The sequence below is a fragment of the Patagioenas fasciata genome, chromosome 25, assembly GCF_037038585.1.
Source record: "Patagioenas fasciata isolate bPatFas1 chromosome 25, bPatFas1.hap1, whole genome shotgun sequence".
In the NCBI taxonomy this organism is placed as follows: Eukaryota; Metazoa; Chordata; class Aves; order Columbiformes; family Columbidae; genus Patagioenas; species Patagioenas fasciata.
The window spans coordinates 3201717-3229203 of record NC_092544.1 but is presented as its reverse complement, the minus strand read 5'-3'; the positions used below and the strand labels follow the sequence as shown (position 1 = coordinate 3229203).

Below are 27487 nucleotides of genomic sequence, written 5' to 3'. Positions count from 1 at the left end.
ATTGCACGCTCCTTGTTACAAAGATCCGTGTTGCAGAAGTCGTGCTGCCCTTCTCCACCTGCCAGGCTTTTGCTGGAGCTGCACAGACCCAGTAAAACCCAGCGGGAGCCGCTTTCCCCTGCAGATGGAAACCACCCCTACACCCAACAGGATTTCTCTCCTCAGAGCACATATCTTCCTTCTGAGGACAGTGAAACTGATGGAATGACTCCCATGGATTAACAAAAGGCTTTGCATCCCGATTTTTGATGTCACCACTCCGCTAAGCGACAGAGAAGCACATGGGATGGAGACCTGTGTTGGATGGGTATTATTCTGAAGAACTTACAAAGACACTGTGGGAGGGCACGGTCCCAAGTGCCATCCCCCTGACAGGTAAGGACATGTGTACCCAATAAGTAATATCCATGGCTGCACTGATACGACACAGTTGTTCCAAAGCTGAATCTGTGAGGACCACTCGGCTGCACTTGTCGGATGCTGTTTTCCAGGTGCCCGGGGTCAGTACAGTTTACAACTGCAAACAAACAACAACAAAATAAAATACAAAACAAAGGGTGTAACAAAGAACAAAGGATTCCCCAAAAACGAGTGGGGAAAGGGGGAAAAATTGCAAGTCACGTATTTCACAATTTAAGATACATTGTTTTTGCACTGCCATGCAAGGGTCAGCAGCAAAGCCTTCCTCTCTGCCCCAAACTGGGATTTACATCAGCCGGTTGAGAATGAACGGATTTCTTGACCAACACCGTATCGACAGAGATACTGGAATTAAGGGAATACAGAGGGAGGGAGTGCAGGGAAGGGAGGGAATTTGATAAGCGAATTTGAGTGCTCATACAATGGAAGCAGCGGGATGGAGAAAGGGCTCTGCCTAACAACTACAGCATTCGCTTTGAGCAAACTGGTCTAGGGTCACCAGGATGACCCTGTACTAAGGATCCGGCCTATTTTCTCATGTCCGCCCCGCTTGTAACACATATTTCAATGTCTTGGAGGGTGCAGGGTTGGCAGTGCCCTTTAAGAGCTTTGAGTGAAGCCAAAGGGAAAACCAAGTTTGTTGCACCAGCTTTACAAAGCCCCTGGTGTTCGACACCGCTCAGAGGAACCGCAAGATCTGGCTTACGCGAATTCAGGACAGCGTCAAGCTGGATTTTAGGAACCGGAGTAACCAATAGGTTCAACGTATCTCGTTTTCGTGGAGTGTGGACTCACCGCGGCAGACGGGCAGGGTGCTGCTCCACTGGCCGTTGGCCAAGCACTGGGACTGGGACGCCCCTTCCAGGCGGTACCCGGTGCTGCACGTGAACTTGGCCACGTCGTTCAGGTTGAACTGGCTCCCTTGGGTCAGCCCGTTGGCGGGGTTGCCGGGGTGGCCGCACGTGATGGCTGCAATTAGAAATCACAGATGTTACCTTCTATTCGCCTGGGAAAAGACGGAATAGCTATTGGATGAGGATCACAAAAACACCCCCCACATCAACCCTGAAACCCACAGCAACATCAAAGACTTGTAGCCAGCACTGTTGAAACACCAAACCATGTTGTGAGCATGGTACCTTTGTTCATTTTACTGGCATCAGAAATTCTCTGAACCTCTCTCCAAGCAGCTGAGTGCCAGCATCCTACTGACTTATGCTGTAAATCCCTGGAGCTCCTCTTCAAAAATGCCAGCTACTGCTATTAATCTATTGCCTTACATTACCCTGGGCATCACACACAGTCATGAAACCTGATGTTTTCCTCCCTCTCCCTGGTGTAAGTCAGATCTATGCTCACTGCAGTATAAAGTTACACCTGGAGGGACACTTAAAAGAGAGGAAAAATATCAGAAAAATCAGGTTTCTAGCATATGGCCTAGAAAGCTTAAATCTTCCTGCTCTAAGTTTGAAAAACTTCAGGGGAAAAATCTTTATTTCTACATCCCCAAAATGAGGATTTTTTTGTGTATTTCTCATTCCTGTGGTTGATGTTGGGTTTGGCCGGCGTTGTGGTAAAGGGCTAAAGGATCCCACTACGCCCAGGGAAGGTGCAGAGGAAAAGGCACAGAAAATACCGCTATTCACTGTGCTTTTGCGGGGAGGATACAGCGAAGCCTGGAGACCTTTGCCTTGAGCAGAGCAGCCAGTTCCACGGCACCAAAGAAACGTCAGGATGTGCCACGCAGAGATTTTTGGCTGCTTAAGGAACGCGACACCTCCCGACAGCCGAGGACAACGCAATATTGATTATTGCCATGCTGAAACGGGCTAAGGGTCCATCAGCAAAGTCCAGCGGTTTTGCTTTACGGCTGCCAGAGCCAGAAGGGAAGACGAAACTCCCACAAAAGATCCATAACACGTTCGACTGCCAGGGCTGGACCAGCCCATAGGGATGGGAATTTATTCCTTATGCAAACTGGTGACAGGTACGGGGCTCAAAAATACGAAGCACGATCGCCTTTCAGTGCTGCGGGAAGCAGATGTCGCATTCTCCGAGGTACTTCTGAATATGATTATACATGTTTTGAAGTAGATGATGGATTCTGTCCCAGAAAAAAAAAGGCTCCCTGCAGTTGGCATGGATCAAAAAGAGGAGAGGAAGCAACTGTACCAGGTTTAAAGAGAAAATATCAGGACAATAGGAAATTATAAAGTGCTAACACACGCAGCGCCCTGAGATCCTTCAGAAGCAATAAAGCCTCAAGGTACCTCATTTCAGAGCCCAACAGTGCTCTGCTTTAACGACACCGAATTTATGGTATCCATAAGGCCTAATGTCGTGTAATAACTTCAAGGCCAACTTGTGCACCGGGGACACCTTTACAGATCTCTGCACAAAGGCTCGGTGAGCTCGCGGGCGCCAGAGGCACAAAGCGGAGCCAAAGGCACCAGGTGGGAACCAGCCCTGCACTGGTTCTGTCAGCACAGACACAGACCGGCGATGTTCGTCTGCTTTGTTCTAATGGCTTTTGGTCCCTCCTGAAACAAGATCCGGGAAAATGATGTTTGGAAAATCCTGTCGGCAGGAGGATCCCTATCAATACGACTTCTTGGTCCGAGGTTTGTATGTTTACACTTGGCAGGTAAAAGTGAATTAAAACCTTTTCAACAGAGCATCCTCAGGCACCAGAGTAATTCAAACCTCCCTACAGAACCCACAGACAGACTTCCCAATAATTCTTTTCCTAAAAAGCTCACGCAGAATCCCAGACATCCTCCAAGTTTCGGAGTCACTGCTAACCCGAACAACTTCGGTCTGTTTCTTATTTTTAGGCTGGAATCTGCATATTCATTGATATCTTGCTGTTATTATTGTGCCTCAGCACATAAAGCTCTAAACCAGACAGGAGAGATCATAAGCGAACAACTGGAGAACTGTGATACGAAATACACAGATCGCACTGACCACCGATAAGAAAACGCTTAAACTTTTAGCACCTTGGAGTACTGGAGACTTAATTAACTTATTTACTTGAAAGATAAATGAGCAGGTTGTGCAAGGTGACTCGTAAATGTGGATCAGAGGAGGAGCGACACTGACTTTGCTTTGGCACAGAGCTCAATGGGGCTCAATGATGGTGACAACTGTGCTGTGCCTGGGAGGCTACGTCTACCATTAGCCTGCCCCTATGGATCACGGGGGAATATGATGGAGTGGAGCATCTCCCGTGTGAGGAAAGGCTGAGGGAGCTGGGGCTCTGGAGCTGGAGAAGAGGAGACTGAGGGGGGACCTCATTCATGGGGATCAATATGGAAAGGGTGAGTGTCAGGAGGATGGAGCCAGGCTCTTCTGGGTGACAACCAGTGACAGGACAAGGGGCAATGGGTGCAAACTGGAACACAGGAGGTTCCACTTAAATTTGAGAAGAAACTTGTTGGGGGTGAGGGTGTCAGAGCCTGGCCCAGGCTGCCCAGGGAGGTTGTGGAGTCTCCTTCTCTGCAGACATTCAAACCCGCCTGGACCCCTTCCTGTGGAACCTCAGCTGGGTGTTCCTGCTCCATGGGGGGATTGCACTGGATGAGCTTTCCGGGGCCATTCAACCCCTGACATTCTGGGATTCTGTGTGATCTCCTCAGATACCACCCCTTCAATTCAGTGTATGAAAAACATCGAAGAAAAGTGGAATTAAAAAAACAGAGGGAAGCAGCAGAGCAGCCAAAATTGCAGCGTGGCCGTTCCCGCAAAGGAACCACGCACAGCCTGGGTGACGGTCTCTACGTGTGCTCCTGCCCCCTGACCGTCGCCAGGGCTAAAGGAATCGGACAGCAGTACTTACGCACACAGACAGGCGTCTTCCCGGACCAGCGGTGGTCCTGCTGGCAGATCCGCACCGACATGCCGATGAGGCGGAAGCCGGGGCTGCACTGGTACACCACGCTGCCGCGGTAGTTGTAGTTCTCCCCATTGATCTGCCCGTTGACGATGGGGCTGGGCACGCCGCAGTGTCCGGCTGTGGGAGGGACACCGGGGAGTCACCGTGAGCATTGCGCGGCACCCCGGCTCTCCGGGTGGATCTTAACTCGAGCCTGTGCGGTTGTAAATTTATAAAGCCAAAGCAGCAGTAAAACCAACATATCATTTTTAAAGCCCTTCTCTGCAATCTCCAAACACCTCACATCCACTGAGCAGCAAGGAATCAACGTCTGCTTTTTTATACCCACTTAAAACCCTACGGCTTCAGCCGCGCCGAGTCCTCGCTTGGGTTGTGTCTTGATTCAGTACCTAAAACTCACGTTCCCTCCCAAAACGCAAGCAGGACTCTTTCCCCACGAACACCTACCCAGACACCGCACTTCCGCGCCGCTCCAGAGCCCGTTGGCCATGCACTCGCGCACCCGGGAGCCCACCAGCGTGTAGCCGGTGTTGCAGGAGAAGATGGCAGTGGCCCCGTAGCTGGTCAGCGTGCCGATCTTGTTCCCGTTCGGTGGAGTCGGCAGGTCTCCGCAGGAGATAACTGAGGAGATCCCAAAGCACGGTCAGTGAGAAGAGGCAGGAGATGTGGTTTTTTAAAGAAATGCACTCAGTGGCGCTCACCACTGCAAGTTATTGCTGGCCCTGAGGGTGGTGAGAGCCTGGCCCAGGTTCCCAGAGAGGTGGTGGATGAACCATCCCTGGAGACATCCCAGGCCAGGCTGGACAGGGCTCTGAGCAACCTGAGCTGGTGAAGATGACCCTGTCATGGCAGGGGGGGCACTGGGGGAGATGGGAAGGTCCCTTCAACCCAATCTATTCCATGATCCCAATCAAAAACAAGTAGGAAACATTATTAAATAATCAATAACAACAACAACTCAGAGTCACGTTACATGAGGTGACAAATATAAGTGCTATTAATATTAATGCTACAGGATGCCAGAGAAGCACTAAAGATAAGAATGGTTAAGGAGAAACTATAGAAGTTTTTCACACAGCAAGTTTTTAACATGGGAATATTCGTATTATGAAACCACTGCAAGATACAGCCGGGAAGCCTGACCTCCAGAAAAGCCACAAGGTTTCCAGTTACAAAGTGACACCCAGCTGCTTCTCACCCAGTGGCTCCCAGGACAGCGCTGAGCGAGGGTCAGAGCCCAGAGGACCCCCAGCCCAAAGCCGGGTTTGCAGGGGGCAGCTGGACCCTGCCCAGGAGCCCATCACAATCCCAGCTCCCAGCCGCAAACTCCAGCTCTTTATTTGATCTGCTTTACAGATCAAACCCTCCGGAGCTTTAGCACTCAGCGAGAAATGAAGAGCCTCACGCTGGGTGCTTCTGCCCTCAGCGCATTGCCAAGATCTTGTCATTTGAATTTAGGTGGCAATAACGCCGAAGAAATAAAACGAGGTCAGGCTTGTGCTCCTGGATCTGGCTGAAGAGCCAGCAGGGGTAAAACTACAGCTGTCACCGGAGCTGGCAGTTGCATCTCTAGAAACAAAGGCAGGCAGGAGGGAAGGGAAAGCTGCCATTCCGAAGGAGAAATTCTTCTGTCTCTGCACTTAGAGAGAAAAAACCCTCCACCTTTGACAAAAGAAAAGATCCAAAGCGCAGCAGTCAGAACTGAGCTGCTTGTTTGCCAAGAGTGGTTTTGATTTACAGGTGACACTGTTACCTTCGTAAACTTGGCATCTGCATAAAACTGGAAGAGGTTAGGTTTTCAAGCAGAAATTTTTTCTATTCTTTCTTAAAAGCAAACTCCACAGTATCTGGTGCCAGTGACAGCTGAGCTGCTGGCGGCCGATAGCAACGGATGAGCCGATGTGCTCGAGCTGTCGCAGAACTGCTTAGATTAAAGCAAGAATCGGATCAACAGATGACCTCTCCTTGCATCCAAACTCAATTCTGCCGGAGCAGTTCTGCAGCCGCGCTCTCGGATGCTGCCAAGAGCAACCAGGGCTGTGGTGTGTTTGCACACCCATCAAATGGAAACAGCAACCCCATGCCCTGCGAGACACCCGTACAGCCGGCATGTACAGCTCCCGAGCTTTGCTGCTCTTACTTTTGCAGGTGGGCATGGGTTCGCCGATGCTCCACGTGCCGTTGGCCTGGCACCTGATGACCCGCTGGCCCGTGTAGTAGTACCCGGGGTCGCAGATGAGCATGAGCTGGGCGTTGTAGTGGTACTGGATCTCGTAGGTCAGCCGCCACCGGCCGTGCTCAACCGCGATGCTGTTGATATCGGGGCAGGTGACAGCTAAAAAACAGGTGTGGCGAGGCAGGGAAAAGAAATGGGATAAAGAAACACGAATAAGTGCTTAATTACGGTGCACGCCATTTCAGCGAGCGTGCTGGCTTTTTAACAAAAAGAGCCATTAGTATCTCTGTTTTGCAGGTGGGAAGCCAAGACGCCATGAGAGGGGACATCAAGTTATGCAGGTTTATAGAACAGAATCATAGACACATTTCAGTTGGAAGAGACCCTCAGGATCATTGAGTCCAACCATAACCCATGTCCCTAAGAACCTCATCTAAACGCCTTTTAAACCCCTTCAGGGATGGTGACTCCACCGCTGCCCTGGGCAGCCTGTTCCAATGCCCCACAGCCCTTTGGGGAAGAATATCTTAATATCCAACCTCAACCTCCCCTGGTGCATCTTGAGGCCATTTCCTCTTGTCCTATCACTTACTACTTGAGAGAAGAGACCAACACCCTCCAATGCTCCAAGCTCCTTTCAGGCAGTTCAGAGATCAGAAGGTCTCCCCTCAGCTCCTGTTCTCCAGCTGAACCTCCAGGTCCCTCAGCTGCTCCCATCACACTTGTGCTCCAGCCCCTCACCAGCTTCTGCACTCTCTAGTATACACTATATATAGATATATATATACCACTATAAACCTGGTGTCCTAAAAGCTGCACTGGTGAGGCAAAGCTGTCCATACCAGAGCTGGAAGACACTACTGAAGGGGTGCCCAAAACCCCCGTCGGCAGACTCACCCGTGCACTGGGGGGGCTGGTTGCCGTTGCTCCACTGCCCGTCGCGCAGGCACTCGGTGCTGGGCTGCTCCCCGCGCTGCAGCTGGAAGCCCTGGTTGCACTGGTACACGGCTCTGGTCCCCACCGTGTACTCCTTGCCAAAGACGACCCCGTTCTTCGGGGCTCTGGGAACCCCACAGGAGAGGGCTGGGAAATAACACAGCTGAGAAATCAGTCATTTCCATGGATTTGTGGTGAGCTGAAAGCCCAGAACCCAAGCTCTCCCGTTTACAAAAGCCCCAGTCCCTGTTGAAGCCCAGAAGCTGCAACGAGCGCCCACTTGTACAGGGGATCACATTTTAAACTCCTGTCTATCGGTGCGGTAACAGCAAAGCCAACGCTGCACACCAGTTTATAATAGAAGAGACTCTGGTTTGTACTTTCTTTAATATCTGTAGCACGAAATGCGTCAACACAGTATTCAAAAGTTTTCACACAGAGATAAAGGATTAGATAGCAATAGCGTTTTGTATTTACATCCCACAGCAGCAACAACCTGAAACCCCTTCCCACCAGCGCTTCTGCATTACATAAGGCAGCAAATTGTATAATTATGTCGTGGCAGAAGGAAGGCTAAATTTAGCGTTATGGCTGAGAAGGTAAGGGGGGGCAATTCAGGGAATAAATGGATGAACAAGCACAACGGCAAATGGCTGCTCAGGATGGCAGCACTTGGGGAAGATGCTCCGCGCCGGTCCTGCTGGGATCCTCAGTTCTGTGGCCAAAGAGGGTAGGGAGGGGACAGGCAGGTCACACAAACACGAGCTGCGGCCACACAGACAGACCAGAATCACCTTCATTTATGCGGCAAGAGCTTCACAAGACATGACAAGCCCTGTTACCCCTTTCTCTACCGCTGGGAAAACCAGTGCTGGGAGTCTCACTCAAATCTGTTTTTTTCCCCTCTATCAGCACTCAGAAGAGCTGGGAAACCAAGGGCAGAGCTGCCTCCAAAACCGCCCTGTGGGTTTATACCGCCCCGAGTCGTGGCTCTGGGGGATGCCCATCTCGCTAGGCTGGAGATGTATGTAAATACACACGCACAGCCCACCCAGGACAACGACAAGGGGGACGAGCAGCCTGGGACCCGTAACGCTGCCATTGCGACCCCACCAGCATGGAGCTGAGCCCATCCTGCTACAGCAAGCGCTGTTTGGAGGCCACCACCTCACCCAAACCATTTTAAATCCACTCCTTCCTGAGTAGCCTGAGCTGCTCCCGCTCAGCTCATGCACGAACTGGAGGCCGAGCCGGTGTCTCCTGAGCCACATGCAGGTGCTTCAACACACGTTCACCTTCCTGTTATTCCCCCCCGCACAGAAATGAGGGCTGGAACATCAGCAGCTTTAGAAAAGTCACCTTCTGGTGACACAGACCCCACTGAGCACTGAAAAGGAGAGACCAAACTTACTGTGTGCAGCCTCACCACAACCTCCGGAGCTTTCTACCACTCCAGGTCCAAGATGCTTTTATCCCACGACTGCTCCCTGAGTCGCCCGGAGCCCCAGCCTGGAGCACAACCACACAGCGCCCTGCAGACGCTGGTACTGCTAACAGGTGTGAGTAATTCAGCGGGCTCGTATTAGCACGAGCAGGCATATCCCCGGTTGAAATGATAATCACACGTATGTCACTTCATCGAGCTAAGGAGCCTGGCGAAGCTCTCCACAAGGCTGGGTGTCTAGACAAGCAGCCACGCTGAATACCAATTTCATTCCGAGGCAGAAGAAGAGGGGACCTGGAGACTCCTGCAGTTCCACCCGCAGTTCTCTCATTACTACTTTCTGATGGTGCACCCAACCGACGAGGCTGCTGAGAGAGCTGACCCCCCACCCCAGCAAAGCCTTCTCCATTCTCTCTTTAGTTCTGCAGCCTGAGGCTTCGCCAAAACTCATCATTTTGATTTGCCACCGGGGAAACTGAGGCACGGGGAGGGACATGAGGAGTGAGGAGAGCCCAGGGCCAGCTCTGTTCGGCTCAGTGAGGCTGAGCTGCCACTTGCCTTCGTTTCCCTGTCCAAGGGGAGGACGACTTGCAGCTGCCCAGTCCCACCAGCAAGCTCCTCCTGCCTCTCAAGGGGTTGGTTTGATCATTAGAGTCTTTCCATTGCATAACCCCTGCCCTGCTACAAAAGCCAGCAACAACACAGTGCTTCTGGGCCAGATGTAGGTAACTAAGCAGTCCATTAAGCCACCAATAAATATGTCACTTTCTTCACCCACTGACGGGCTACAACATGAAGAAGGATGGGACAAGGAGAGCCAGTTTGGGCTGTGACCTTCGCAGCACTGAGCGCCCGCTCTGCACCCACACAGGATCCTGCCTTCCCTGCGCATCCCGCACCCCTGGGCAGAACGTGGTACTAGCGAGGTTTTATTTACAGCGCATGGCATGACGCAGAGAAGTTTGATTTTTGGGGTGGCAATAAACTTGCCATCTGCTCCAAAGAGCATTTCTGAGGCTCAAATTGTGGGCACTGCACCAGAAACAGAGGAGATGAAAGACAGCTGATGTTCCAGGGCAAAGCAAACCAGAATTCACCCAGGAGAGACCCAGGGAGAGCGTGGTCCAGGGAAAAAGCAGCACTCATGGGGTTCAGAGGCACAAAAACTCCTGCAGGAAGAGGATGTGCTAGGAAAAGGGACAGAGGCTATGAAAGCAAATCTGCAGCTGGGATTCCAAAAACAAAGCAGCTTAAAAATAGGCAGCCGAGACAGAACAAGGCATATATCAGATCATCTCGTGCTCTCCCCCATTGTGCCAACGCAAGATTGTTCCCTGCAGAATATTCTCTGCCGCTTCCATAAATGTCAGCTAGGACGGAGCACATAGGAAAGATTACTCAGAAGGGATCGGGAAGGGAAGAGCATTATGTGCTGGCAGAAGGGAGCTACGGGAAACACCATTTGTTAACCAGACCATGTGTTTAGGGGCACCCCAGTTCCCCCCTCCTGCCACAACCCATTGTGTGAGCAATTCCTGCAGCGTTATGGAGCGAGTTCCCAAACCTCTGCCATGCGGCCCTTGGCCACCAGAAAGGATGAGAAGCTGAGTATGGCCCAAAGCAAAAGGTTGCCAGTTGGCTCTGAGAGCAATGCTTTAAAAAAACCCAAAGGCTGTTGGATTTTCTGTAGCTGAAGCAGAGAAGTGGAGGCAGCGCTGGCTCTGGGCTGCTCGGTGCCAGGGGGGGGAGCTGCTCCACCATGAATCCTCCTCCCGTTCCCACCTCCTGCATCCAGCTCCAGGCACCACGGGCCAGCGTGAGGATTCCTGATGTACAAGCAGGGAAACAGAGAGAGGAGGTGACTTTCCCAAAGGGGTTGTTTGAACCTGAGGGTGTAATGCGAGCAGCGAGTTCTCCTCGCTGGACAGGCAGGGACACCCAGCACCGAGATCCTGACCAAACGGATGGATGGTCCTTCCCTGGTGACCCGGGAACTGGTGCTCAGGGACTCTTTCCCGCTTTGAATCGCTGCTGTCAGCTGTCACTTCATCCAAGTCCATCCTCTCCCAGTCCTCTCTCTACCTCCTCCCTGCTTAAAATCCACTCCCCACACACCGTGACACCTTATGGGAGTAAGGACAGATTTCGGAGCTGAACGCGAGGCTCGGGTGACATTCCAGCACACCAGGGCAGTAAAGACTTAGCAGCATGCACGCCTATTCTTGATTACACGATTTTCATTAAAAAAGACGCAACGCACCAGAGAAATCCCTCACTCCGGGCTAAGGAACGGGAGGCGCAGTTGCCATGACAGCCCCTGGCGCTGCCGCTCTCGCTGGGCGGCTCAGCCGCTCGCTCCAGCGCTCGGCGTTTGCGTTACCACCGAGGCCAAATCAGCATCTGTGCTTGTGCCCGGTCTCCCAGCTCCCCCTTGCCAATGGGGTCTTGGTTTACTGCTTTCCACTCAGCTTTAAATAAATATCACCTTGAGAGGGCTCCAAAGGGGTGTACGCACCCATAGCACATAGCACCCTTCCGAGGCAGCACTGCTCGCACCCCAGGGCGGTTTCCAAAGTGAATGAGTGATTCAGGAGCACAGAAAGGACTTTTTCAAGGCTCTCTGGTCCCCCTCATGCTCAATAATCCTGCTTTTCCTTACGGTTTGGACTGGACAACAATGCAGCCGCCGCAATGAGGTTTTGCTTGTGCCGTCTCTGCTCTCTGGCTGGTTTCCAGGGAAGTCAATGCAATATTAATCCCCACTGCTCGGTCCCCTTGGAACACGGCTGAATGTTCAAAGACACTGAAAGGCTTCATCAGAATAAAGATGGGTATTTTATCAACACAAAGGAGCAGGGATGATTGGCGGATTGAGAAAAAGGTGCAATCAGAAAGTGAATACAGCGAGGGAGACAAAATAGCGCAGAAGTGAAGCTCCCTGGGGCACCCTGCCCCGTGCTCCCCCCTGCCTGCAGTGAGCCCTGTGCTGGTATGGCACGTCATCAAGATCACAGTTAATTAGGAGAACATGTGGAAAGAACAACTACACGCCTAAATCTTATATGAAGCCAATAGAAACTGGGCACCACGTGAATCCTAAAAATTTTCTCATCCCTCACTGACACACACAGACCCAAGACAGCATCTCCAGAAATAACAAAGGAAATTCCAGCTGCTAAAACCCAGCAGGACTCAGGCTCTTGCTCAGCCTTGCTAGATTCTTCCAGGCAAGAGCTTCTCCATCATTTACTGAGGTTTGGCTGTGGCTTTACTGAGAGCTCAAACACACCTACACCGGCAGTCACCTTTGCACAGATGATGGTTTTTCTCCCTCCATCCCAAACACAAAATCCCAGAATGTCAGGGGTTGAAGGGACCTGGAAAGCTCATCCAGTGCAATCCCCCCATGGAGCAGGAACACCCAGCTGAGGTTCCACAGGAAGGGGTCCAGGCGGGTTTGAATGTCTGCAGAGAAGGAGACTCCACAACCTCCCTGGGCAGCCTGGGCCAGGCTCTGACACCCTCACCAGGAACAAGTTTCTTCTCAAATTTAAGTGGAACCTCTTGTGTTCCAGTTTGCACCCATTGCCCCTTGTCCTATCACTGCTGGCTCCATCCTCCTGACACTCCCCCTTTATATATCTGTAAACATGAATGAGTCCCCCCTCAGCCTCCTCTTCTCCAGCTCCAGAGCCCCAGCTCCCTCAGCCTTTCCTCACACGGGAGATGCTCCACTCCCTCCAGCATCTTCATGGCTCTAAATGCTCCTAAACAGTCACCCCCTTCCCTCCTCGCTCATCTCTCCCTAAGACTTCACATGCAAGAGGAGCATCCCTGCCGCTCCCAGCCTGTTCTCAACCGGGAACTGGGGGAATCACAAGAGGCTTTTATTTTTACCGCGTTTTCCTCAGCCCTCGCTAGGACTCCCGGCTCCTGGCAGCGCCACGTTTGGCAACTCTCACCTTGGCACAGCGGGATGGCGTTGTCCCAGTGGAAGTAGCCCTGGGGGTGCTGGGCGCAGGTGCTGGTGCTGTGTCCCACCAGGCGGTAGCCGGCGTCGCAGCCGAAGCGCACGGTGCTGCCGGGATGCACGCCCGTCTGGCCGAGGAGCAGCCCGTGGGCCGGCGGCTGCGGGAGGCTGCAGTACGGGGCTGGGGAGAAGGGCAGAACAGCACAGATCAGGAGCTGGATGGGCCCGTAGCAAAACAAATCCCCTTCCCGCTCTCGGGAATTACACCGTGCTCGCCATACCCTGAGGCTGGACAAGAAACTGAGAACTCGGGATGGATAAACAGACAAAGGGGGAAAGAGCGTGCGGCTACTACTACTGAGTTTCACTCGGCTCTAGAAATAAAGACGAATTTCTGATAATTAAATATTACTTAATTCATTTATTGAGTAAAGTCATTATTTATTTATGACATACTGGCGAGCTCTCAACCCAGTTTTATAACTTCCATTAGTTAATATTTGCTAAGTTCCAAAAGGCAGTAATGAATTTTAAGGAATTCTCAGCAAACATTGAACACAAAACCGCTGCTGGATACGCAATGAGTGACCGAGACTCCTGGTCCTGCTCCTGCAAGAGCAGCGGCTGAACCCCGAGCAGGAGCTCCATGTGCTTCGAACAGTTCATTGCAAACGCTCTAATACCATCCATCACATGAAAATCGTGCCTCATGCACCAAGCAGCTCCTCACACAAGTTCTTATGTTTTGTGATATCTCAAAATGGCCTCATAGCGAGGACACAGGAATTCAGTAACCCAGCAATCTTTACTGCCAATTGCATGGGATGGGTTTCATGCAACCACAGTCATGTTGTCTATGGTTATATACAGGGTATCTCAAAAACACAGATCCAATTTGAAATCACAAGGTCTGCAACCATGAACTATCAACTATCGTCTCGATGTTGTCCACGCAGCAGGCGGAGGGAACACAGAGCACTTACAAAAACGTTACTAAAACTTGCCAAGTCATTAAACTGTTGGCAAATTTTTGTGTAACTGTAACATATCGGCTCCACCTTTTTGAAACGCTCTGTATTCTGGTTCTGATTCTTAGGATTGACTGAGAAATCAGCCAAAGCTTCGTGGTTTCTGCTGGAAATAACCCTGATTCCCAGCCTAACCAGTGCAGAATAAGCCCCGCTTTGTGCCCCTCCGCAGCAATTCCGCAGGGATCCTGCGCCCGGGGGTAGTTGTGGTGTTGGCAGAGCATCTCGTCTCTGCTGTGCGCTTACCCGAGTACCGGATCTTGAATCCTTTTCTGTTGTAGGCGTGATCAGAGGACCAGCGGAGATAGACGCTGCTCCCACTGCTGGTGACGGTCAGTGGGGCTGAATAGTTCCCGCTCAGCGAGAGGAGCAGCGGGCTCTGCCCAGAGGGACCTGCGGGACGGAGGGAAGGGGACGAGTCAGGGCCGGCATGCACAGATGGTTATTCTGCAGAAGGAACAGGCGCTGGTGGAACTGCAGCTCCTGGGAAACCAAGGGCAGACCAAGCCCAGCTGATGGCAGCCAGACCAGGGTTTTGCTCCAGGCGGCAATGCCTTCAGCTCCGGTCCCGACGGGAAACCACGGGAGCATCCGCACAGCGCTTGGATTCTGGGTTACGAAGCCGCATCATCAATACTGACAGATCCCCTCTCAGCTCGTGAGAACTCATGGACCTAAATCTCCAATCTCTATGGGCTTCAAGGATGAGAAGCCCCAACTTCCCAGCTTGGCCTTTCCCAGCAGCCTCTGCTACCATCTCTCCCGGGAGCTTGCTAACTTGGAAAAATACTTTAGAGCCATCCAAAAATCAAATCATTGATATTTTCTTATCCAGAGAATCAATGAGTCTTAGGAGGAGCTTTCCTTAAGTCCAGCAGAAGGTTTTAGGCGCAGCGGTGGAAAGCTCTCCCCAAAGAGCTCTGGGAACAGAGATTAACAACTAACGAAGCTGTTTCTCTCCTTTCCCCTCAGTCAAACCGGTGAATCTCTTACCGTCAAAGATTTCAAACTCATCGTACTGCTTCTCGCTCAGGAAGTACTCGATGGTGAGGGAGATGTTGTACCCCGGCTCCACCTTCACCACCCAGGAACAGGTCTGGAAGTGCGGGTAGGTGCCCAGGACGCTCTGGCTGAGGATGACTCCGGTGGAGTCCGTCATCACCTGGTTCATCGGGCAGTGCACTGCAGGGAACACAACCACAAACCAATCGCTTCATTTTGCAGAGGAAGGAAGGACGGAAACACAAGATACTATGGCCGAGAAGCTCTGTCTTGATGAGCTACGTCAAGATAAAACCCAACTCCCACCCGCATCCATGCACTGCACACCCCGACCCTCCAAACCAAGCACGTTGTGTTTCCACAAACCCCAACAAGGGCCACATTTAAAGGAAGGGACAAAAAGCAACAACGCAAGCAAATAATTTCACCCGTCTTTGCACTATTTCACATCTCTTTCAAAACGAAGGGCGCTGCAATCAAGTGACTATTGTCAAGTTATAAAAACTCCCTGGGAGACCCTGGAAACTTTATTTCCTGAGTTAGAAGAAGGTGTGGGACTACAGGCTTATCCCAGCTCTCCCAAGGAGTTGTTAACTAGGACACATAAGAACTCCACTTCCTTTCTCTAATCAGTACAGCCCATTCAGCTTCTGAAAATATTGAATCCAGCTAAAAGGACTAAATAAAAGGGCCAGCAAAAACACCCCAGAAGAGGAGGCAAACACACAAAGCGAGCAAAACGCATGAAAAGAAAAGGATCTTTTTTCATCCATAATTGTCACTAAAACCCAGTGCAAACACTGTACTTGTATTAATAGAAAACAGCCAGAACTATCCAGAAAGAACACTGTATTCTTTCCAAATCCTTAATCCCATCAGTGATTTTTTGACCTCTATAAATTGGTGGCCAGATGTAATTTAAGCAGTCCCTTTACCCCCAGGCTAACAACCATCAGTAAATAATTGAATGACCTCCCTTCCTCTCCTTCAGTCCGTGCTATTGCGGGGAGAATAAAGCTATAGAAAAATATCCCATTATATGGTAAAAATGTTCAGATAGGAGGGAATGAAGGAGATGAAATAATCGTGGCTGGAGCGAACAAAAGTACCAGCAGGAATCCAGAGGATAAATAAGGTAACACGGCAGCACGGAAACATCTCCGGGATCCCTCCTGAGCAGCAGCAAGGTGTACAAGGCAGCGTGCTTGGGGCTCTCATTTTTCTCCCATGTTCTACATTCTGTGGCGCTAATAGAGAAGCTGTTGTGGCAGGATTAGCTCGCGGAGGAGCTGGCTCCGCAGCCTGCTCCTCCCCTGGCTCTTCATGTATCACCAGCAAACTGTCAGCGCTTAATTCCTCCCCACTGCCCGGGCGAGGACATTGGGTGACTGTTCTAATGACTTTGCGAGTGCAGACGCACGGTGTCTGTGCAGGAAAGCACGAGCTTACAGCGCATTCCCGAAGCGCGGCTTGGGGTATAATCCAGTGGTATCCAACGCAAGGGAAGGTGCTGGGACCCAGCGGGGGGTGGAGGAGCTTTCCCCATCATTTGTCAGAGCGTGGCTGCAATAAGTCACCCAGCAAATCTCACACTGTTATGTGCTGGTTGTTGCTTGAGCCCAGCCAAAGTGCTTGGGCTTAGGTTGGGAAAAACCTTTCCCCGTGCTACCCTCCTCACAAGGTCCTGACAAGTGGTTTTGCTCTGAGACCCCAGAGATGTGAGAATTAACCCCTAGAGATGTGGTGTGTGCAAGAAAACCTCCGCAGCTGCTCCCTCCCGTAGCAAGGACCCACATCTCACCCCCAGCTTTACCTTCGCACGTGGGTGGAGGTCCCTCAAACTGCAGGTGAGTGCCCAGTTTGCAGGTCAGGATTTCATTTCCGATCAGGGTAAAGCCAGGGAGGCATCGGTACCTCACTACATCACCTACAGACAGAAACAGAAAACATCTGGAGGCGAGAGAAGGATCAATTCACTAAGGCTGAACCGCGGCTGGGGATGAGGTACCAGGGGCTGCACTTGATCATGGCTCTGCCATCGAGCTCTGGCTTGACCGTGCAGAAATAAAAGGCAGGGATGCAGAATAAAAGAGGGAGGAAGGCACGTGGGAGTCTCAGTTGGGACAAACTGCTGAGACTATTATGATGTGTACAAGCTATTTCAGGTGGAGACTTCCCTCAAAGAGAGCAGACAGTGAGAAAAGCTGCTTAAAGAAAAATCACAGCTACTGCACTGGTTGCAGACACAGTTATAATGTGGATGTAACCGTGAACGACAGCGAAAAACACAAAAAGCACAGTCGATGTGGGTGAAAGGTTCTCAAAGACAGAATAATGGCCTCTAAAGCTTTCACACAAGACTCGGTTTGAAACACCTGAAAACTGTTTTTGTGGCAAAGATGTCTGAATGTTTCCGAACAAGCTCGGGGCTTTCACAAAAGCCAAACCACTTCTGCACTGAGAGAGAGGAGAAGCCTCGGGACAAGCGATCGGTTTGAGCCCCTGGGTGCTGAGCAAGGACAGGATAGTACCTATGTTAAACTCTTCGTTCTCGGTGACGATCTCTGCGTTGGGGACGATGGTGGGAGGCTGGCAGCGGAAGAGCTGGTAGGCTGGAAGAGTGAAGGAAGAGCAGATGTTACGCTCCCTCCACAGGGAGAAGGAATCAGCAACAACACCACCAGCCCGTTCCCCTCCAAACCCCTCAGAGGTGCCTCCAGGGCTTCGTGACCCAAAGCAGCTTCCTCCAGCTTCCTACACCCAACAGGACACAGGTTATTGTCTGTGGAGCTGCAGGTGCCCCGACAGTTTGGTCCTTTTGGATGAAGAATGACAAACGACTTTTAAATTGGAATTTATTCATTAATTTCTTCTGCAAATAATTCCAGGAGTGCTAATGTTTTCAGCCGTTTTCCTATATGCAGCTTGCAGTTTACACAGTAACCTACACAAGGCCGATCTCGGTGCAAAACAGCGCAGACCTTGTACTCATTACCCAATTAGGCATTTTTTCCGGGGTTCCACGCGGCTAAATGGGAAGAAGAAACCCAGCTGAGGAGCAGAAACAATTCCTTACGGCTCACGCACCTGACCAAACACATTGCAAAGAGCAAATTCTCCAGCAAAACTAAAGATGAACTAACGCTGAGCAAAACAACCGCACCGCTTACAAGCATGGGGGTGCATGAGGATCCTGCACCGTGCTGCTGCAAATAAACGCGAGAGCCGCGAGCATGGGTGAATTGAAAATATGGTACTGGGAACTAAATGAATATTAATGAAAGACATTTTCTGCTATTTGCTCAGCACTTCTCTGCATCTTTGCTCCCCCTGCACCTGATCCTGGACAAGCATAATGTCCTCTGAAATTTTTATCAGCCTTTTAATTTAAGATACTGGAGCTCAAGCTGCCACTAAATGTTAATTCTTAGTAAATCCACGATGCCGAGCTCTTCCCGCCACGACAAGGCTGGCTGCCCTGGCAGCAACCTTAATGAGGTTTATGATGATGCTTAAATACACACGTAAAGAAGCAGATGCCCCATCGTCTCACCCCCTAACCTGGGGTAGGGCAATACGTACCCCAAAATACCCTCTGCTACCCAGCACAGCGCCATCCCGGGAGGGAACACACTTATTTGCAACCTTTTAAGTTTGACAGTGGGGGAAGAAGGAAAGGAAACCATGACAAAAATTTAAATTAAATGCTATTTTAAAAGTGCTCGACAGCATCAATTGAAGTGGAAAGAAAACGCAACATTTAGAGCATATATCTCCTCTCCTTAATGGGCCATATATCAATACAAAGGGGTGACACAGCACCGGTTCAGCTCCATTCGTCCTCAGCAGGACAAACCAGAGTCCCGTCCTTGAAACCACACTGGGACCCCGGGAGTTACGGCGCCATCAAACCCCTTCCCATCGCGCTCACCCATCAGTTCGCGCCGACGCCTGAACTAACCCGTTTAATAAGAGGTGCAACATCATCATTTCTCAAGGGATGCTATTGAATCTTTGAGCTCTGTGAATCACTCTTTTGTTTCCCTTCCTCCACCCTAAGGAAACGTTTCTTTGCAGGCATTTAAAAGGGCAACGCTTCTCTGACACGGTTCTGATCATCACCGTATGGGAAAAAAAGACAATGTGAAGCTGAAGGGGGATGTCTCCTACGTCCTAGATCTGCCAGCATGCAGCTGCAGAAATGACAATATATATTGCTGTAGATCCCGAGGAAATTGCCTTTCCTGCGGTTACCCCCCAAAGGGCGATGCTGAAGATTTAACTGACTGCATCACCTAAGCCTGGTGTGCAAACTTTTCCCCTCCTCAGGCTTTAACTCAAGTCCCATGTATTAATAGCAAGCGAGCAATAAGCCAGTAAATGACACTTGAATAAAAAGCCAAGCGGAGCGCCCGGGTGGTTCACAGCTACAAATGACCCTGCTCTGTGCCCATCCCCACCAGCACCAACCCAGACCTCTGGCCACGTCTTTACACCCCAAATAAACCACAAGCTAAAGAAACCTCAGCATAAAGTGCTATTGAGATGAGAGAACAGCAACATATGCTGATGGGCTCTAAGCACAGCGATGATAGTATCTAATTCATATTACAAAAGCAAGCATTTGCTGAACTGCAGCAGTGCTTACATACTGCTCATTTCCGAGCCAAACTGCCTAGACCATAATTTTTTGCATAACTGTTATATACACACCATTGTCTGGTAATATAAATCTTACAGTGTTTTGCAGCAATAAACCAATTCCCTCCGAAGCCTACCAAACGTTCTTTAAATTCAGCCTGTCCGTGTAATACTTGCCTTTCGGAACTGAACACAAACCAAGCCATTCTGCACAGATTCATTGTGCAATTCATGTAAGACCATGTTGATGCTGTTGCCAGCAAATAACCGAAGCAAGAGGAGGTGGCTCCATTTTGCACTTCCCAAAATCTCAGTGCTACCGCAGGAACTTGGTGGCTAATCCAATTTAAAGCTGGGCTCTCGTTTAGTGGTGGAAAGCAATGCTCTCCTTTCAATGTAACACCCAACAGCGCTCACACCAAAGAATCCCCACGTAATTCAGGGATTTACAGGAACTGGAACACAGCTGCCATTTAAAACAGGCCCCCCAAGATGACCCAGTTGGTTTGGCATAGTGTTGGAAAGACAATATCGCATCCAGCCAACGCTGCAGAGAAGGAGAATTTTAGGGAAACCAAGCAGAACCATCCATAATGGGATCTGCCACAGAGAGGATGATATTTACAGGCGTCACCTTGGTTGGCTTCTAGTTTGCAGGCACTTGAATTATCAACGTTACAGATGGACTTCCACATCTGCCCAGAGTGTGTGACCACCCACCAGCACTCGACTGCGTAAGAAACCTTCAATCTCAAACCTACAAACTGGGCTAAACCTAAAAACTTCAGCTAAAAGTCTGTTCATTCACATCGTCTCCTCCCCACAAGAAGCCACAACTGATCCATGCCCCTCCACATCCCACCGGTATAAAGCTCAGCAAGCAATACAGACCGTAGAAATAAATGGCAAAAATCCCTCCGTTGGCTGCATCGCTGTGGAATTTCATCAGGACCTGGTTGGAGGAGCTCTGGGCTGATTTCTTAGCAGAGTTGCCGGTGAACACACCAAGCTGCGGGGCTGTTTGCTGGGGACCGTCCCTAAAATCATACGTCAGGAATACAAGAAAAGAGCATTATTACATGTCTTTAATCCTAGGCAACAACCAAGCTCACACAGGACACACAGGAACTCCTCTATGCTGCTCCTTTCCTGCCCTCCCTTTTCTACATCTATATGATTAATACACTCTCAGCAGGTCCCTGGGCAGCCGACCTGGACCCCAGTCCCCTCCACACCCCATTATAACCAGTATAATCTCTCCTGGCAGCAGCCAATTACAAACATGGACTTCAACTTTAACCTCACAACTTGAAGAATCAGGGCCAGTTATCCAAAGGAGTTTCACTCCCTGTTTGCACAGCAGATATTTTGGAGGTCTGGTATCAACTGAGTCGTACAAGCTCGAGAACGTGGCCACGAGCTCTTTAGCCAGCACAGCTACATGTGCTCCCTTGGCTGATTTCAGCTGCTAATGTGCCATTTCTCTTCTTTTCTCCAAATAGGACAGGAAGAGCGGTGCAGAAATCAGTGCCGCTTCATTAACCGCAGCAGAATTGAGCCCATTTTACATCAGGGGTCACCGTTCCCAGTTGTTATTTAAAAGCAGCTGGGGGTCACAGCGGCTCCTCACACCATCCCGGCATCGCCTCTGTGGCCTGGGAGATCGGCTTGGGCTGCATCGCTTTGATTGCAAAAGAAAAGCCAAAAGGCAGCACTAGTAAATGTAAATGATTTACCAATGGCTCTTTCATTCAGCCTCTAGCCATAGACAGGTAGCTGTAGATAGATAAAAGCTCAAAAAGAAAAAACAATAAACCCCCTAAAGTATCTGTCCAAGAAATCAGAAGCAAAAGGCAATTCCTATTATGTGAGTTCGAACAAGATTCACTCTGACTAAATTCAGCTGGAGATAAAGACCCTGCTTACCATTCCTAAAGTCTCCTCTGTAAAGCCCCTCAGGCCTCCCAGAGATGATTCCTGATTCTGTTCAGGAGCATTTTGGACACGAAGAACAGGCTTGGGGGGGTCCCGCTCTGCACCCCGGCAGCTCGGCCCCTGCTCATGGTCACTGTGGCAAAGCGGTGGGACAGGGACTGTTAAACCCGGCACTGCGGGGCTCTGATGGGCTTCACGTTTAACCCCTGACGAGTACAGAAATTAACAGCGAGAAAGACCTAGAAGGTGCTACTGTATGGGCAAGGGTGAGACTGCTCCTGGGAGCTGCACAGCGCCGAGGCAAAGCACCCCAAAAATCTAAGGATTTCTCCGCTCTAGAACCACAGGATGATGTTTCTATCAGTTGGCATGAGCAGCCAACTCACCCATTGATCATGCTCTCCGCTCACCTTGCAATCCTTACCTGTATTTTTCAGAAATGTAACATTAACAGTGTTTGGAGACGATGACCTTGTCCATTTTGCTAGTCCCCTACATGGTCTTTAACCTAAAAGCCCTATCATGCACCTGGAGTTCAAAAGAACTCCAAGTCCTCACGCCGGTGTCCCCAGAGGACACACAGCATCACCCAGGTGGCAATGGGTGCTGTATTTCTTAGCAAGAGCATCTTACAGAGCGGGAGCCTCGGGAGCAGCTCCAGCCCACCCTCACCCTGTGCGGTACCCACCAGACGGTGATGAAGTCGTTGTAGGGCTCCGTCTGCAGCAGAGTGAAGTTGAGGTGGATTCCGTAGCCCACCGGCACCGTGAGGAGCCAAGTGCAGTCCTGGGAGTTGGGGTACTGGTTGGGGAAGCCCGGAGAGTAAACGGTACCGTTTTGGGTGGTGACGTTCCCCCCACAAGGCACTGCAGGTAATCAAACAGAAACACAAACCTAATGAAGAAGCATCTCCCAAAACAATAACTTAGAGATCCTCTATTTCCCATTTTTCCTCCCCCTTTTTTTTAAATGAAAATATAGCAATTCTGGAGGATCCATCCCCAAAACCGTGGCCTGCTTTCCCTCGAATAATTCCTATCTGTCACAACCACATCTAACATTTTCAACTCCATTCCATCACAATAAATTTACCAAGCGCTTCGGAGCTGAAAGGAGCCTGTCAGGGTGTTTTGTACAGATGTGATAGCCAGGTGTGCAAATAAACTCTGTCTATGCCCTAGTAAGAGTCTTTGGGCTACACCAGCTGTCTGCACCCATGCATGGAAAACACGGCTCCTGATGAGATCCCACCAGTGGGCAAATCCATCCGCTTGTTCATCCAGCACGGCCTGGACCAGCACCACCGAGCAGCTGGCTTTTCACAGAGCACATCCGAGCAGGGGGGAAATGATGATTTGTATGACAGCAGCATCCAATTCATTAATCAAGACGACAGTTCTATTGTATGAGGCATCTTCCAGGTCCAAATGAACTTGCAAAATAAAGAGAGGCGATTAGGAGGACGATGCAGGAGGGTGACAGCAGGTCTCTGGGTCTGGAAGTCTCGTGTATGAGCATCAACTTCTGGACCTCCCTGGCATGGAAGCTCAATGGAAATGGTAGAACATCTGGAGTGTGTTTCCAGCAACAACTGCAGGCAGGGGGGAAGTGCAGACAGTGTCATCTGCCTGAGCCAGCTGAGCTGTATTAACCCAGTCCTTGGCTTAGGCGGACACTTTGTCCCTCCCAACACCACTGATTAATGCAGGCTCGGTACTGACCACTCTCTTTTGACCAGGAGTAGCTGCCACCCTGGCCCCGACTTGCTGTGCAGACGTGAGGTTAGAGCCAGGCTCCCCGGATTCCGTCTGCTTCTGCTCCGCTTTCTGGGTCTGTCACGCTGAGAAAAGCCCGTATATTTATGGAACCCCATACACTCATTTGTCTGAAACAAACACCCAAGGAACCTCGAGGGCTGAGCTCCTCTCTGCCCTGCGAAGCAGCAGGCAGTTTGCTGATCATTGGAAAAACTCCCCGGAGTGGTGCTGGAAACCTCAGCTTCTGTGCATTTATTTCAGAATTACAGCTTGTCTTTTAATTAAAAGGGCTTTCAGCTGTGACCCGCGTGGGAAAGGTGAGGCGCTTAGCCTAAGGCAGCGAGTCCTCATTGCTTGCTGCTATGCAAAAAAGACCATTCAAGGAAACAACTAGAAAGTTCTCCATTGACTTTAACGGCACTAACAGCCAACCAGATGTGCACACAGAGAAATGAAGCAAATGGTCCAAAACATACCTAACCCCTCGCCCCTCTCTGCTCTCAAAAGTGCTGCAGAGCAAGAAAGCTACTTAAAAAACACAATAAAGGAGGAAGAGTTGGGTGGTTGTAGCTGGTAGAGCGATGCCTGAGGTGGATAAGGGTATAACCTGTTACCCCAGCTGCACATGGGGCAGTTTCTCAGCTAATGCACATCTCAGTTGCATTGTTGGGTCAGCAGAAGAGCAGCTGAGGATTTAATTGTTTATGCTTTGTGTACTCTGGGGTTCAAGGGCTTAGGACTTAAGAGGAAAAATATCACCTCTCCCTCCCTTTTCCCCAGCACACAGTTCCTGCAGACCAAGCGCTGTAAGGAGGATGAAATGAAGGTCAGTGCTCCTGGGAACCGCGGTGGGAAATCTTCAATAAGCAGTCTTGAACTTCTTAAGGGTTCATGTGAAAACCTCCTAACTTAAACCACACAAAACTCGGTCCATTGGCCCAAAGGATGAAAGGTTGAAACAGCCCTACTGGGGTTTGAAAAGAGAATTTGGACATTTCAGCTTTGATGCTTAGAGTGTAGATCCAGCCCTTCCACCTGCTGGCTCCTCCTGGCACAGAATCCCAGAATATAAGGGATTGGAAGGGACCTGGAAAGCTCATCCAGTGCAATCCCCCCATGGAGCAGGAACACCCAGCTGAGGTTCCACAGGAAGGGGTCCAGGCGGGTTTGAATGTCTGCAGAGAAGGAGACTCCACAACCCCCCTGGGCAGCCTGGGCCAGGCTCTGACACCCTCACCCCCAACAAGTTTCTTCTCATGTTTAAGTGGAACCTCCTGTGTTCCAGTTTGCACCCACTGCCCCTTGTCCTGTCACTGGTTGTCACCCAGAAGAGCCTGGCTCCATCCTCCTGACACTCCCCCTTTCCATATTGATCCCCAGGAATGAGTCACCCCTCAGTCTCCTCTTCTCCAAGCTCAAGAGACACGTGGTCTTCAACAAGCAGACCACACAAGGTTACTCAAGAATTCCCATCTGGGTCATTTTGGAGATGCCATCGCTGCCACACTAACATGACCAGAGAGGGACACAATCCTCCCATGCTAAGAGCCCCCAGAGCTGCAAGGGTCTTTCAGCAGGACTGTTTTTATTTACCAACACAAAGCTGAACATTGTCGAAGAAATAAAGAGCATGATTACAATCATCCTGGAGCGCTTCACTGTGAAAGCACAGCTCCCGTTGGCACCAGCAGCGAGCGACAGCTCCAGACTGTCCTGACCCAGAGCCGGAGACTCCTCAAGAGGTGCACCTTGGTTTGGAATCGTTCAAAGTGTTCATTTCGACTGGGTTGCAGTGTGTTAAACATCGACTCATGGAGAGCACGCTTCGGGGGCTGAGGCTTTATTCCAAGTGCACACTCCCAGCCTGTCTCCAGCAACGCTTCTGTTTCCACAGAAACTTTCAGCCCAGTTACAGAACAATGATTTGAAAGAGGCGAGGAACAGAGAGCTGAAGCCTTTTCTCTCCCCAGAAATGCCCCGGGGTGTCCCAAAGCCGTACCTTCACACCTGGGCAGCGGGTGGTCCCAGTTCCTGTTGGTGCCGTGCTGGCAGGTCAGGACGGGGTGGCCGATCAGCTGGTAGCCGGGCAGGCACTCAAACGAGATGGACTGGCCAACGTTGTAACCGGCTCCTCTTACAACGCCGTTAGCAAAAGGCTCAGGGTCGGGGCATTCCTGCAGCTCGTAGGCTGAAAAAGGAAATAAATAAGGAGGAATGTTTCATACTTTTCTCACAAAAGCAAGAACAGTGCACCCACTGTGCTGCTTGGCTGCTTCCTCCTCATACGACGACTTAATTGAAGGAGATGAACGTTAACGGACCGTGCACACATCTGCACGGAGGCTGAGGGACACGAGCACGGGGCTGCCCGTATTCACCGGCACCCGCGCTTCGCTCCTCCGTGGGAAATCTGCCTTGTTTTTCAACAAAACGTGGACAACCCCGATGACGGATGCAAGTCGATCGGTTAACATGTTCCACCTGGCATTATAAATGATGGGTCAGCCTTGCCACAGCTCATTTGCATAGCAATTTCCATCAGACTACCCAGAGTGCCTCGCAGAGCACATTCCTTCCTAAATTGTGCAGCAGCGCATGAATTATACGGTGCGTGAACAGGACAGCCAAGACAAAATTAATGTCTTCAATTAAGTACGAGTAGCGGTTTTTATCGCTATTTCTGGGGCGTCAGCCCTTTGTCAGTCCTGGGCTGTATTGCATGGCTGGAGACACACGCTCCGTCCTTCTCTCATGGTACCTGGACCGCTTGGCTCCCAGCTGTTGCACAAAGCCCATCCTAATTGTATTCAGTACGAAACACACGATCAGCCCTTGGGATCCTTTGCCCCTTCGTATTGCACAAGGCTGTGCAGCTAAGGATGCGTTTGGACCAAAAAGCAGCTGCAAAGAACTCCAGAGCAAATTCCAAGGCTGCTGAGGACACTTCTCTTTGCACATGACAGTCAACAGAGCCAAGAACTAAGTGAGTCTGGCTGGAATTAATTCAGAGGCATTTCACTGTCACAAAGCACTCCAGGAACATTTGTTATTTGCCGGGGGCATCAGTCCGGGTGGACAGATCCCAGTTATTAGGATTAAGCATGGCCTTCATGTAACACCTTTCCACTTATTTGGATTAAGTCCTCATGGAATTAATTCAACACAACAGCCACAACCGTGATGCCCACACTCGCCATCAGCACCTGGGGACAGGATTGTCCCACTGCTGCTCGTCGTGTGACCTCCTTACCTTGGTATTCCAGCTTGAAGCCCGGCTTGTTCTGCGAGTGGTCGCTGTGGAAGTACACGGTGGTTTCGTGAGATGTCGACAGGAGGGAGCCCGGGATTTCGGTGCCGCTGAAGCGCCCGATGACGTTACTGGTGTCGTACGGCCCGTTGCGGATTTCGACAAAGTCATGGTTGGGCTCGGTGGAGAAGTTCAGGAACTGGATGTGAGCACCTGGGAGGAGGAATGAACAGCTGGCCTGTAAAGTCTATCCGAGCCCTAGCCCACCCCAGTAACGCCCAGTACAGCCCAGTCCATCAGCAGGAGCACATCTACCACATGGTGCCTGCAGGTACACGGGTCCTACTACTTTCAGACAAGCTCAGGCTATTGATGCCCACGGTTTTGTGCTGCTGGAGTTCTTGTTACACCCCACGGTGACCTGGCATCACCTCTTGAAAAAATATTTACCATTTCACATGTAGATTACATTTACATTACCACGTAAATGCATCTTAAATGGAAAGCGTGATCAGGAAATCAAACGACAGAGGTTCTGTAACTCATCTTGGCAAGCAGCGCATCCAGCACTGCCTGGATGGCATCGGTATCTTCCTATCGCCCCTTTCACAACAGCATCAAACCAAAACCAGCTGTCTCACCAAAGCCCACCGGCAGCAATATCCTCCACGTGCAGTCCAGGTTGCTCGGGTAATTTCCTGGGAAGCCGGGGCTCAGGAGCACCCCTTCCATCTCTTCTGCTGCTCCTCCGCACTGGGCTGTAAAACCAACAAGGTGAATGGTCAGGATGACTTACGGGTCTGTCTGGATGATGGGCACGGCTGCGTGGGAAATAAAGAAATGAAAAACAAAGAAGAGGAAAAAGGAAACCTTGCAGAGCTTGCCAGGCGCTGCATGGCCACGTTACTAACGAACGTGGAGATAAAAGCTTGGGCCCTGAGATCCAGTTTTGGCAACCACAGTGGGAGAGACAGATCTGACTGCAAGAGGAGACGCGGACGCTGTGTTCTGTCCATGACATTGAACAGCGCACATC

General features: G+C 50.6%; 1 protein-coding gene across 2 annotated transcripts in view; it reads right to left on the bottom strand.

The window, feature by feature from the left end:
- The window catches only part of CSMD2 (CUB and Sushi multiple domains 2), a 237730-nt gene that overhangs the window by 23365 nt on the left and 186878 nt on the right, over positions 1–27487 (bottom strand). For both annotated transcript variants that reach the window (XM_065857095.2, XM_071799063.1), the window contains 16 exons: positions 27093–27209; positions 26455–26664; positions 25204–25392; positions 22136–22313; positions 20404–20549; positions 17403–17483; positions 16685–16798; positions 14863–15051; positions 14116–14262; positions 12834–13022; positions 7389–7574; positions 6456–6650; positions 4763–4936; positions 4259–4432; positions 1216–1389; positions 329–517 (listed from right to left, as the gene is read on the bottom strand). In XM_065857095.2, coding sequence (XP_065713167.2) covers positions 329–517; positions 1216–1389; positions 4259–4432; positions 4763–4936; positions 6456–6650; positions 7389–7574; positions 12834–13022; positions 14116–14262; positions 14863–15051; positions 16685–16798; positions 17403–17483; positions 20404–20549; positions 22136–22313; positions 25204–25392; positions 26455–26664; positions 27093–27209 — 2652 coding nt within the window. The remainder of the gene's footprint in view (positions 1–328; positions 518–1215; positions 1390–4258; positions 4433–4762; positions 4937–6455; positions 6651–7388; positions 7575–12833; positions 13023–14115; positions 14263–14862; positions 15052–16684; positions 16799–17402; positions 17484–20403; positions 20550–22135; positions 22314–25203; positions 25393–26454; positions 26665–27092; positions 27210–27487) is intronic.